The 14,518-nt window shown below is 46.3% G+C and overlaps 1 protein-coding gene across 2 annotated transcripts in view; it reads right to left on the bottom strand.

Annotated features, from left to right (window-relative positions):
* The window catches only part of COG2 (component of oligomeric golgi complex 2), a 159,107-nt gene that overhangs the window by 64,563 nt on the left and 80,026 nt on the right, over positions 1–14,518 (bottom strand). For both annotated transcript variants that reach the window (XR_012226896.1, XM_073560121.1), the window contains exon 13: positions 13,072–13,266. Coding sequence is in view for 1 of the 2 variants with exons in the window: in XM_073560121.1 (XP_073416222.1) it covers positions 13,072–13,266 (195 nt within the window). In the remaining variant the exon portion in view is untranslated. The remainder of the gene's footprint in view (positions 1–13,071; positions 13,267–14,518) is intronic.

Below are 14,518 nucleotides of genomic sequence, written 5' to 3'. Positions count from 1 at the left end.
CAGGGCTCACTATGATGTCCAGAACAGATTGCTTGTTCAAATGGACTTTTCTCTATGTGTGTAAATACAGTGTAGAATTCAGAACAAACCCCTGATGGCTGAATGAGTTGCAGCACAACTTGTGTAGAGCTTTATAGTACTACTAATGCTACAGCTCTGCTACACCCCAGGAAGGTCACTCAAGGAGCAGTGCCCTATCTTTCAGAAACTAGGGAGTAACAAAATTTCATGGCTCTGACCTGCACAAGAAACAACTTGAAACTGCATGTTTAACTATTTTGTTTGGTATGACTATTTTAGGGTCATACAGTGATAGTTTGAAAACTGGAAACTTTTCTACATTTGTCAATTTTTTTTTTTTTTTTACATTTTCCTAAACAAAATCATATCAACCTAAATGTTTGCTAGGATGAAGTACGATGTGTAAAAAAAAAAATCTCAGAATCACTGTGATATGTTGAAGCATTACAGAGTGATCACCGCAAAGTAACATGTCAGATTGGAAATATTTGGCCTGCCCCCTTTCTCCATTATTGTTTGCTTTGGCGGTTGAACCCCTTGCTCAGTTAATCAGAGATGACCATGACATAAAAGGTATTAGAACTAACTCTAGAGAATACAAAATAAAGTCTATATGCTGATGACATTTTACTGACAGATCCAACTAATTCCATACGTAAAATACAGATGCTACTTCATAATTTTTCATCTATCTCGTATTTCAAAATAAATGTGATTACGGCAAATCAAAAATCCTCCACGTTAACCTAACCAAAACTCAAATACATGATATTAAAAGTATATCCCCCCCTTGGAGTTGGGCAGGAAAATATATAACGTATTTAGGGCTCAAATTTTAAAGAGACATTCATTCTCTGATCCCTACTAATTTGGATATTCTCATAAAATCCATTACTAAAGATCTCTATTTTTACGAAGATAATGTGTTGTCATGGTGGGGGGAAAATTTGATCATTAAATCTATTATTTTGCCCAAACTTTTACATGTTTTTAGATCCCTTCCATTAATTATATCTACTGCATTTTTAACGAGTATGCAGTCTCACATTAAAATTTTTGTCTGGGGAAACAAAAGGGCCAGAATAGCCACTAATCAGTTATTTAAAAATAAGCTGCATGGTGGAATGGGGTTTCCCAATGTAACTGCGTATTATTACGCCAATTTAATAAGACAGTCTATATTGGTGGCCTAATGAGTACAAGCCCTCCTGGCTAGATTTGGAGTGGTCCTTTAACAAAGGAATTCCACTAAATAGAATCGTCCTAAATCTCCTCATTAAAAAGGACCATTTAGAACGAACACTATTTTTCTGGCTATAATTGAGGCATGGAAAAAGCTTCTGAGACTCAAGAGAAACATCCCTAATTCAGAGCTCATCAAACAACTTTCTCTCACTTTCACTGGGATTATTACTGAATTAAATCTAGATCCCATGTCGGCTGACAGGGAGAGTACCAGAATTCAGGACATATATGATGGTAAATTTTTTTTTTACCCGTTTGTCCAAATTGAATCCAGATTTAGGGTACCCTCTCCTGCCTTTTTGCAATATTTTTTTTTGAAAAACCAAGTAGGGATTTTCCGTCAATATAAACCATCTCTTTCAGAACCTCCAGCTCATATGCTAAGTAATTTATGTCATAGTATATTTTAGAGTATTCAATACCCCTATAAATGGTTCAACAATGATCAAGAATTTTGTAAATCACCATATATGCTCAAATGGGAAGCGGACCTTAACATCTCAGTTTATGTAGACGACTGGGAACGAGCTATTTCATCAACATAATCCTCTACTGTTTCAATGGTATTTCAAGAGTCGTTCTACAAACTGTTATCTCGGTGGTATTATACTCCTAGACTGGCCTTAATCAATACAGACAATTCCCCATTTTGCTGGAGAGAGTGCGGGCAGATTGGAACCCTTCTGCATATTTACTGGTCATGTCCAAAAATCAAACCGCTATGGGCAGAAATTTCATCCCTGATTGATCAGATTTTGAAAAATAAAAATTTTACCCTAACTCCTCAGTTTGCCCTACTTTCTTTAAATGTTGAGCACATAGAACCGTCTTTGAGGCAACTTATTCTCCATATCTTTCTAGTAACAAAAATTAATATAGCTCTTTTCTGCAAATCCCCTCTACACAGGATTTAATAAAGTTTCTTTACACAAACCGCATGAAAACAAATTAGCTTTGACAAACAATTGCTTCAACAAATTTGCTAGAAAATGGCACCATTGGCTGGATTTCCTTAAGGGCAAGTGTTGTTGCTTTAGGTTTGCACTTGTGCTATGTATTTTAGCTATACATTTGATTTGATTTGCATAAATCTTTCGTTTAAGTATTTTAACTACAGTATATGTTTTGAATTGTTGCATGTAAATCGATTTTCCTTATTTCTTTCTGTTTTCCCCTTTCCTTCCCCTCCATCCTGGTTATTACAAAATGTTAATAAAATTTCTTGAAAAAGGAAATATTTGTCCTTGTCAGGAAAGCGAAAACGGACCATGGTAGTAAGGGATTAATGGGAAGGAGACGTTAAGAATTTTTTTTCAATGAAAGAGAAGCGGTTGCAATGAGGATTGTAAAAACTGACAGACCAAAAATGGGCCCACACACTGAATAAAACAGAATATTTTCACATACAAAGAAAAAAAAAGAAAATCTTGTGAAACTGGTATAATCCAGAATGTGTTGGGGGAGTAATACAGTTTTCAAGATTTTGCAATGAGGAGCTTGAAGATATAGGCATGCATAAACTGTAAACATGCATTTTTTTGTTACAAAATATTACTCATAGCTGACAAATTGCACTGAAGACGCTCATTAGGATTGGATGGAATTTTAACAATATGCAAGGTGCTTACTTTCAGAAAAAGTAGAAGTGATTATTTTTTTAAATTATAGAGCTTAGATTTTATTTGTGCATGTGCAGAAAAAAAGTCAAGCGAAAGGATGAAAAAATAAATACCGTATCTACTCATGTATAAGCCGAGATTTTCAGCCCATTTTTTGGGGGCTGAAAGTCCACGTCTCGGCTTATACACGAGTCATATTACTGGGGGTCGGCGAGGGAGGGTAGCGGGGGTGTCCGAGATCATATTGACTCCCCCGCTTCTCCACGGTCTCCCTTCAGCGGTCACGTGGTACCGCTCATTAAACTCATGAATACGCAACATATTCATGAGTTTAATGAGCGGTATCACGTGACCGCTGAAGGAAGAGCTGCCGGAGACCGTGGGAGAAGAGGGGCTGCAGAGACTGCGAGAGGAGGGGGTAAGTATATCCAATATTCACCTGTCCCAGGTCCATCGCTCTTCACCACTGTCTGCTGCTTCCTGTGTCAGTGACGATCAGGCAGCAGGGGGCGCTGTGACGTGGTTAGTGCGCACCGCGCCCTCTGCTGGCTTAACAGTCACTGACACAGGAAGCGGCAGACAGCGGTGAGTAGTGATGGACCCCGGACAGGTGAATATCTCAGGTGCCGGGTCCTGAGCAGGAGAGGAGAGTATGGCATTTTTTTTGCAGCAGCATATGGGAGCATAATATATGGAGCATCTTATAGGGGCAGCATATGGGGGGCATATTCTATGGAGCAGCAATATGGGAGCATATTCTATAGAGCAGCAATAAGGGGGCATATTCTATGGGGCAGCATATGGGGGCATATTCTATGGGGTAGCATATGGGGGCATATTCTATGGGGCAGCATATGGGGGCATATTCCATGGGGCAGCATATGGGGGCATATTCCATGGGGCAGCATATGGGGGCATATTCCATGGGGCAGCATATGGGGGCATATTCCATGGGGCAGCATATGGGGGCATATTCCATGGGGCAGCATATGGGGGCATATTCCATGGGGCAGCATATGGAGGCATATTCTATGGGGCAGCATATGGGGGCATATTCTATGGGGCAGCATATGGGGGCATAATCTATGGAGCAGCATATGTGGGCATAATCTATGGAGCATTTTATTGGTATCTATTTTTATTTTTGAAATTTACCAGAAGCTGCTGCATTTCCCACCCTAGGCTTATACGCGAGTCAATAAGTTTCCCCATTTTTTGTGGCAAAATTAGCGGGATCGGCTTATACACGAGTATATACAGTAAGTGATTTTAGGAAAGCAAAGTATTTTGTTTTATCTGGCAAAAATAGTCACCTAGGAAAATAGGACAATATACAACATTAAAACAAATTGGTTTTTTTCAACCTTTCTGTTCAGTAAAAGTAGTTCGCCATATTACCCAGTAAAAGTAAAAAAAAAATACGATTCAGAATCAAATGTTTTTGAATGAAGAAGCCCATGCACTTCAGACATCTCATCCTCATCACTGCACATTTGTCAATGAAGGAGTAAACAGCTGCCAGTTCTCCTCTAACAGTCAAAAATGTAGCTAATGTGGTGGGAAGGGGGAAAAGATGGAGGGCTCACCAAGGAATTGGGGGACAGAGGGAGGCCACCCCCAGGGAATGGGGGTAAAGAGGTAGGCAACTGCCATTCCTAACTGTATTGACGATACAGTCAACCTTTAAGAAAGAGCAGGGAGACCGGGCCCTAATGCACTACTGCTCCGTTTTGTAGTAACAGCAGGGTAATGCACTGGATGATTCCTAGACAGAGCGATATCACAACATCATTGTGCCAGGTCTCTGACTCAAAGGAGTGTGGCCCCGAAAGGATAACTTATGAATGGGTCACCGAGGAGGATAGCAGGACCAGGCTAAGCCACCAGAAAACCAGAGAGGTTGGTAACTAAGCGGATTGCAGACCCCTGATCCTATCCACACAACTAGCAGTAGCCATGGTGTGTACCTACGATGCCCTAGATGCCTCGGCACAGCCGGAGAGCTAACTCAGCCTAAAGCAAGAAAGGTAAAATCTAAACTGCCCCGGAGAAGACCACAAAGGAATAGATAGCCCCCAAACATATATTGTCGGAGAGACAAGATGAAAACACAAACGCAGGCAGAAAAATAGAGTGAGCAAATGATGGGGCCCAAACTGACTAGACAGTACAGGAAAGGAAAGACACTGTCTGCAATCACGCAAAAAACCCTGAAAAAACCAACACGTCTGATGCACAGAAACCACTGAAGTCACACAACTTCGCCCCCACTATATCAGCACTCTGGTATATACTGAAAGCAAAGCAAAGAGACCAATATAACAGGGGACAAAACAAACTGACACAAGCAGTAACATATGGGTGGTGATCCAGCACAGTCCCAGCAGGAGCAAGCTGACCCGCACAAAGCAGAGATAGACCAAACCAGATCAAATGCAAAAAGATTAGCAAATGAACCACTTAGCTGAACCATGCAGGAACAGAGCAGGAGACATCAGACCTCAGAAAGCACAGGAAGAAAATTACAAGCAGGGATTGAAGGAAGTCAGCTGTCTTAAATACTCCAGTCAGAAACCCCAGATCTCCAATCGTCATCATCATTATCAGGTGGCAAGCCTCTGTCAATCTGACCAGCTCCACTACCTCCAGTAACCACCGGAGTGAGCCCAGAAAGAGAACTCGCAACACCTCTGTCAATCTGACCAGCTCCACTACCTTCAGTAACCACCAGAGGGAGCCCAGAAAGAGAATGCACGACAGATAACATCACTGTGTACGTTCACTGGGGCCTTGCCACAGTCTGCTGGAAGACTCACCACAATCCCTGGGTTAGGTGAGTATATGATTTTTTTTTTTCATTTTAATAGTACTTGTGGTGGCATCATACTGTGTGTATAGGGGAGATGTGGTCCCATTATACTGTTTATATGGAGAGTTGTGAGGGACATTATACTATGTATGTGGGAGCTGTAAGGACATCATACTGTGTATATGGGAGCTGTACATGGGGGACTCGGGACATTATTACTGTAAGTTGGGGGACTCGGGACACTTACTGTAAATTCATGGAACATGTTATGTGACAGTCAAAGGTGTATTCAAGGGTGTAAGGTAGCGCTTGTTATTCAGGTAGGGGATACTCGCTAGGCAGCCGATTAACCAGGTCCGGCACGGGTTTCTCATATAACATCAACAGTCCATGCGGTTTATTATTCAGCATAAACCATAAACAGCAACAGAAAGATCATATCAAACAGCATAACGTCCATGACAGAGCTCCGCTCTGTTAATCCTGTGGTCACACAGGATTTATGTCCTGTACGCAGGCTCTCTAGCCTCACAGTTATTTCCCCTGTCCGGGTTACCTCATAGCTGCTTCTCAGTCCTGACGTTCATTCCCTCTCCTAGGAACTCTCAGACACATGTAGCCATGATACACAGCGTCCCCACGTGCACTCAGGAAGGCAGACACATCTTCCTGCACATCAGCAAGACTAGACCTTCCATACGGACCAACAGGGTCCAAGCATTCACTCATGTGACCTACCCTGGTCACCTTATATGGTCCGTAGCCACGCCCACCGGATCACATGGCTATGACCTCATCGCAGGCCCTACAACCATTCACACACATACTATTCACTATGGGCGTTTTAGACCCACGCCCCTGGGTGGATTTGTAGGTGACTGATCCCACCCATCTCACCAACCACCTGAAGGCTTCTCTCTGACACACTGGAACAGAACATCAGCAGTAGCTGTGGTGATCAGCACATAATCAAGCCTTCATCCCAAGGCCACCCACCTTGGGATACATAACGGTCCTTTAGCACCGTACTCCTGTTACCACACTGGATATGCCTGTACACCCGTCCTGGGACACCCACACAGTGCCCCCTAGCAGACACAGTGGTCACTACACCACATACCTCCCCCCCTCTGATCAAGCTTGAGGGGTTGAACACACGACATCACCCCGGGATCTCGAGACCGGGCACCCATATCACCTTGCCCCACAGGTCGAGAGAACCGTCTCCGTCTGTTTTGTCTGTCATACGGCCTCATATCTACGTTAGGCCTCCCCCGCCCCCAGCGGTCAGAATATCGGCCTTGAGCTTTGGCCTTCCAGTCGCAGTCTGTCTGCGTCATCAGACACTGTTTAGTCTCCATCCTTTCCCTGTCTGTTTCGTTCCCCGACCGGCTCTCCCGGTTGGTGTGGTCATAAGTCTTAGTCAAGCCTACTGTCTGGCCTGAGTCTGACTCATTCAGCATCTCACAGGAAGTACGGTCTCTCAGCCTCGTACTGCTCGTCGAACAGAAAATTGCAGACTTTTGATATCCTGGCCTTGTTGACATTCTTCGGCCACCTGCCATGTCACTACTTGGGTTGAAGGCGGCCGCCACCTGATGTTCCGCACCTCTTTATCTGCAGTAGGTCCACCCTCAACTGCTCAATTTCTTGCAGGTACACCACTCGATACTCCAAGAGCATCCGAAAGTTTCTCAGGCTTTCCATGGAGCCAACCACCTTGACGGGAATCACGCCCTCTTCACCTGATACCTGGACTTCATCATCCGGAGGGATCCTCACCCTCGCCACACCAAAGATATTTACAAGGTCTTGCATTACCTTCCTGAGTCTTCCAATGATTCTCCCAATCAGACCTTTGGGTACAGGAAATAATCTTCTCCCAAGCCCAGCCGTTTCTTTGCTTCCTTTGCTAGCTCTATGCGTCGAGCAGCTTTCATATTACTCTTCCTAAACAACTGCTTAGCATGGAGACATTGCAGATGCATATTTTTCAGGACAGCTACCCAGTTTGCTGTGTCTTCCCTGGCTGATATCACCAACTGCCGAGTCTCAGGTGCCCAGTGCACCTTACACGCTTTGACCGCTCTTTTAAAAGCCTCATGCACACCTTCCTCAGTACAGGCTTCTTGCATGTCTTCGGGCACGTCAATCACAGACTTGAACCCAAGCAGTAACATATGGGTGGTGATCCAGCACAGTCCCAGCAGGAGCAAGCTGACCCGCACAAAGCAGAGATAGACCAAACCAGATCAAATGCAAAAAGATTAGCAAATGAACCACTTAGCTGAACCATGCAGGAACAGAGCAGGAGACATCAGACCTCAGAAAGCACAGGAAGAAAATTACAAGCAGGGATTGAAGGAAGTCAGCTGTCTTAAATACTCCAGTCAGAAACCCCAGATCTCCAATCGTCATCATCATTATCAGGTGGCAAGCCTCTGTCAATCTGACCAGCTCCACTACCTCCAGTAACCACCGGAGTGAGCCCAGAAAGAGAACTCGCAACACCTCTGTCAATCTGACCAGCTCCACTACCTTCAGTAACCACCAGAGGGAGCCCAGAAAGAGAATGCACGACAGATAACATCACTGTGTACGTTCACTGGGGCCTTGCCACAGTCTGCTGGAAGACTCACCACAATCCCTGGGTTAGGTGAGTATATGATTTTTTTTTTTCATTTTAATAGTACTTGTGGTGGCATCATACTGTGTGTATAGGGGAGATGTGGTCCCATTATACTGTTTATATGGAGAGTTGTGAGGGACATTATACTATGTATGTGGGAGCTGTAAGGACATCATACTGTGTATATGGGAGCTGTACATGGGGGACTCGGGACATTATTACTGTAAGTTGGGGGACTCGGGACACTTACTGTAAATTCATGGAACATGTTATGTGACAGTCAAAGGTGTATTCAAGGGTGTAAGGTAGCGCTTGTTATTCAGGTAGGGGATACTCGCTAGGCAGCCGATTAACCAGGTCCGGCACGGGTTTCTCATATAACATCAACAGTCCATGCGGTTTATTATTCAGCATAAACCATAAACAGCAACAGAAAGATCATATCAAACAGCATAACGTCCATGACAGAGCTCCGCTCTGTTAATCCTGTGGTCACACAGGATTTATGTCCTGTACGCAGGCTCTCTAGCCTCACAGTTATTTCCCCTGTCCGGGTTACCTCATAGCTGCTTCTCAGTCCTGACGTTCATTCCCTCTCCTAGGAACTCTCAGACACATGTAGCCATGATACACAGCGTCCCCACGTGCACTCAGGAAGGCAGACACATCTTCCTGCACGTCAGCAAGACTAGACCTTCCATACGGACCAACAGGGTCCAAGCATTCACTCATGTGACCTACCCTGGTCACCTTATATGGTCCGTAGCCACGCCCACCGGATCACATGGCTATGACCTCATCGCAGGCCCTACAACCATTCACACACATACTATTCACTATGGGCGTTTTAGACCCACGCCCATGGGTGGATTTGTAGGTGACTGATCCCACCCATCTCACCAACCACCTGAAGGCTTCTCTCTGACACACTGGAACAGAACATCAGCAGTAGCTGTGGTGATCAGCACATAATCAAGCCTTCATCCCAAGGCCACCCACCTTGGGATACATAACGGTCCTTTAGCACCGTACTCCTGTTACCACACTGGATATGCCTGTACACCCGTCCTGGGACACCCACACAGTGCCCCCTAGCAGACACAGTGGTCACTACACCACATACCTCCCCCCCTCTGATCAAGCTTGAGGGGTTGAACACACGACATCACCCCGGGATCTCGAGACCGGGCACCCATATCACCTTGCCCCACAGGTCGAGAGAACCGTCTCCGTCTGTTTTGTCTGTCATACGGCCTCATATCTACGTTAGGCCTCCCCCGCCCCCAGCGGTCAGAATATCGGCCTTGAGCTTTGGCCTTCCAGTCGCAGTCTGTCTGCGTCATCAGACACTGTTTAGTCTCCATCCTTTTCCTGTCTGTTTCGTTCCCCGACCGGCTCTCCCGGTTGGTGTGGTCATAAGTCTTAGTCAAGCCTACTGTCTGGCCTGAGTCTGACTCATTCAGCATCTCACAGGAAGTACGGTCTCTCAGCCTCGTACTGCTCGTCGAACAGAAAATTGCAGACTTTTGATATCCTGGCCTTGTTGACATTCTTCGGCCACCTGCCATGTCACTACTTGGAGGGACCCTTCGGGTCCTTACATCTTGGGTTGAAGGCGGCCGCCACCTGATGTTCCGCACCTCTTTATCTGCAGTAGGTCCAGCCTCAACTGCTCAATTTCTTGCAGGTACACCACTCGATACTCCAAGAGCATCCGAAAGTTTCTCAGGCTTTCCATGGAGCCAACCACCTTGACGGGAATCACGCCCTCTTCACCTGATACCTGGACTTCATCATCTGGAGAGATCCTCACCCTCGCCACACCAAAGATATTTACAAGGTCTTGCATTACCTTCCTGAGTCTTCCAATGATTCTCCCAATCAGACCTTTGGGTACAGGAAATAATCTTCTCCCAAGCCCAGCCGTTTCTTTGCTTCCTTTGCTAGCTCTATGCGTCGAGCAGCTTTCATATTACTCTTCCTAAACAACTGCTTAGCGTGGAGACATTGCAGATGCATATTTTTCAGGACAGCTACCCAGTTTGCTGTGTCTTCCCTGGCTGATATCACCAACTGCCGAGTCTCAGGTGCCCAGTGCACCTTACACGCTTTGACCGCTCTTTTAAAAGCCTCATGCACACCTTCCTCAGTACAGGCTTCTTGCATGTCTTCGGGCACGTCAATCACAGACTTGAAGGTTGTGGTCCTGCTCTCTTCCTGGACAAAAGGCTCTGGGTTTACCGCGAACACTTCCCTCACTACGGTTGTCCCGACCGGGTGAATATCTTCTTCAGCCCTTGGCTCCAACTCTTCATGAAATTCAGCCTCTTCGCGACCCGTTGCCAAGATGGGTACTGGCAGTTCCGTGTTATCACTCCCGCTCAGCCGCTGTATGTCTTCGTCCAACTTCTCCCGCAAAAGACCTCTTACAGTTTCTTTGAGCTCCAAGACTTCTTTCTCGAGCTCCTCGACCCTGTGCTCGGCCATTTGTCTCAGGACTCTTTCTCGTTTGACATGTTCTTCCACTGTCTCTTTTATCAGCTGTATCTCATGATCCTGTTCCCTTTTGGCCATCACGTGTCGCACCACTACTTCTTTAATAATATTTTCAACAGGTACCACTAGGTCAGCCCCATCAGTCGAGTGACCCCTCAAGTTACCGTCCACCTGTGTGTCTAGTCCAGTCGTCTCATCTCCCAGCCCACCATCCGTCATGTCATGAGACGTCAGGTCCGTAAGTTGGGCAGATGTACTCCTTCTTCTGGTCACTTCTACAACTGATGTGTCCACTTTAGCAAGCGTCACCGTCTCAATGTCTGCTAGCCTAAGAGTAGAAACGTCTCCATCCCCTTGCTGTAGAGGAACTCCCCTCTACCACAAGCCAGAGAACAGTCTAGAATCCCGGCCTATAACCACTGGACAGGACAGATTCTGGACTACCGCAACATCCTGTCCCTCGATGTCCCAGCCTGTTTCAAAGACTACCCGGGCCACTGGACACTCCTTAGTGCCCCAGTGGTTACAAGTGACCCCAAACTTTCTGCCGGGTATCTCCGGAGCAACCCTCAGTAGAGTCACCGGGCTCTCCAGGTCCACCATACCAACTATCTCTTCACTATTTACCTGGAGGCCACACCCCTGTAGCATTGAGCCGGCTGGGTAGTTCACCAGGCAGATTGGACAGACAGGACATTTGCTCCTGGCAACAGTTCATCTGTACCACCCCTTTTACATAGGGATGCTCCGCCCCCATTCCCTGGGACTCCACCCCTATTTGGTTTACCACCCCGATTTGGGTCACCGCCCCCTTTCGGGATTTCCCCATGACCTTTCTACAGGTATTCTTAGACCACAGTTCACACCAAAACAGTATGTCTTTTACGATACCACACAAGTTCTTGCTGGCACAGTCACAGCTCCTGCTGTCACCAATCACCAACACCTCCGGCTGCCGCTCACACACAGCTGCTGGTGTCACCTTCGTAACCCCGCTGAGTTACAGCAAGCCGCTTGTCATCTTCGTAACCCTGCCGAGTTACAGCAAGCCGCTTGTCACCTTCTTGACCCCACTGAGCCACCCAAGCTGACTTTAAAGGGAAAAGAAAAAAACACAACACAAAACACAAGTGTCCTGTCTGTGCGCTATTCAGGATGTCCGTCTCTTCCTGAGACCGTCCAACACACAGGGCGCACCGGGTGCTATTCAGGGAGCCAACCCTCCTCCCAGGGTTTCCCAACACACCAGCCTCACCAGGTCCAGGGGCTCAAAGGGTGCTATTCAGGACATCCGTCACCGCCTGAGACTATCCAACACTCACGCCTCACCAGGTTCAAGGTCACAGCACGTGCTCCAGGGATCCGATTCTTCTCCCAGAACCTTCCAACACTGACCCTCCAGGACCTTGCACACTGAAACCTCCAGGTATACAGTCTTTCTCACTGACCCCGGTCAGTACAACACAGACTCCTGTCTGTTACCTGTTGATATCGGCCACACAGGTTCCCGGACGCCTCTTCTCCTCAGAGGTATCCCACAGTTTATCCACAGTCTCTTTTTTCTGACCCCGGTCAGTATCCCACACAGTTTTCACAACCGTCACCTGCCGGCCACGCAGGTTCTCGAACCCCTCTACCGCAGAAGTGTCCTATAACTCTCTTCTCAGCATATCACACGGTTTTCAAGACCGTCCGCCCTCCTGGCTCAGCGTTGCCAGCACTGCAACATGTTCTTTTGGAAACCGTTGCCCTTAGCAACAAGGCTAGAACACTGCCCTTCGCATGCTCCCGATGAGGCAGTGGAAGTTTTCCTGAGGTATCTCCTCCCAGTCCTGGATTAAAGCATCAGTCAACTTCAGGAAAGTCTGTAGTGCAATTAGACACGATGTCCAAGATGTGCTCAATTGAATTCAGGTCTGGGGAACAGGCAGGCCAGTCCATAGCATCAATGACTTTATCATGTAGGAATTGCTGACACACTTCACCCACATGAGGTCTAGCACAAAAACCAAACAAAATAACATTTAAATACCTACAGTATATAGTAGGTTTACACGTACAGTATATATTTTACATGTATTTTATGTTTTTCTTTTTTCAAGGTTAAAATATATTAGGGTAGACCATGTTACAACATTGATCCGATTTATGAACTTGCTCATTACAAGCACATTAGAGATAAGACTAATAAATAAAACAATATGCTTGAAGAAAGAAGATGTAATAGATCATAATTGTTTGTTCGTTCTCACCTGGTCCATTAGTTTATCTATATCTGCAACAATAAGAATTAGCTGACGTGTTGACAAAACAGAAGACTGGGCATCTGGTGCTGATACAGTTTGCTGGTCTTCAGAACTAAAAGTAGGGGGTACATCTCTCCCACTGGTTGGCATCAAACTTTTGCTCTCAGTAGTATTACCTTCTAAAGTGGCACTGGCTGACAACTGGAAAAAAAAAAATATTAGTCATTTAGGAAAAATCTATTTATCTACCAAGCTAGAAGCTTTAAAGCGAACCTGTCAGAAGAATTTTGCTAAGCATAACTACAGACACTGTCAGGTTGGCAGAGTTAAACTGATTAAAATGATACCTGCAGAGAACAAATCCGTTTTTTGGTTCTTGTGTAATCATTGTTAGAAGTTTACAGTTAATGAGATTCTTGTGCTTTGGGGCGGGAATGTAGGCAGAGTCTTATCTTCCTGCTCTAAGCCAGAGAAAGCAGGGAAAGACCTGCCCATAGGCCACCGCGAAGCACAAAAATGTTCCTCATCATAGAGACAGACTTTGAGCTTTGGGGAGAGCCTCTGGGCAGGTCTTTCCTTGGTTTCTCTTGCCTAGAGCAGGAAGATAAGACTCTGCCTACAGTCCTGACATGAAGCACAGACATCTCCTTAACTGAAAACTTCTAACACTGATTACACAACAACCAGAAGATGGATTTCTTCACCCCATGATCTTCCCACTTGCCCTGTAGCAGTGGCAAGTGGGGTAATATTTGTGGGGTTGATGTCACCTTCGTATTGTCTGGTGACATTGAGCCCACAGTTTAGTAATAAAAAGGCGTCTATAAAAACACCTATCCATTACTAATCCTATAGTTTTATTGTAAATAAATGGCAAGTATAAAGTCTTATTTGAAATCAAATCACACTTTACCACTTTTATTTAATAACAAACAGTTACCGTATTTTTCGGACTATAAGACGCACCGGACCATAAGACGCACCTCTATTTTCAGAAGGAAAATAGGGAAAAAAAAATAATAATGTGTCAAATGGGGGTCTGTCTTACAGTCCGAATTCAGCTTACCTGGGAAGGGATCCGGCACAGGTGGAGAAGTAGTCACAGGGGTCATTCAGTGGTCCAGGCTCGTGCGGTGGCGGCGGCTCTGTGCTGGGGCAGCTGCACTGGGGCTGGGGCGGGTGGGCTGTGCAGGGGCAGCTGTGGCAGGGGCAGCTGTGGCAGGGGCAGGGGCAGGTGGGCAGGGACAGGTGGGCTCTGCGGTGGTGGCAGCGGGCGGCGCTCCGATGCAGGGGCGGCGGCTCCGCCGGCGTTTCTTCTCAGCCCGGAGGCCCCCGCACACCCCTTGCTGGGCGCCGCCATGTTGCGGTGGCCGCCGGGAGCATGGACGCCGGCAAGATGGCCGCCGGTCCGGGGACGGCGCATGCGCAGCTTCAGATCTCGTGCCGAGATCTC

The sequence above is a fragment of the Dendrobates tinctorius genome, unplaced genomic scaffold (genome assembly GCF_039654945.1).
Source record: "Dendrobates tinctorius isolate UK_male_01 unplaced genomic scaffold, ASM3965494v1 ptg000293l, whole genome shotgun sequence".
NCBI lineage: Eukaryota > Metazoa > Chordata > Amphibia > Anura > Dendrobatidae > Dendrobates > Dendrobates tinctorius.
This window is presented reverse-complemented; position numbering and strand designations above follow the sequence as displayed.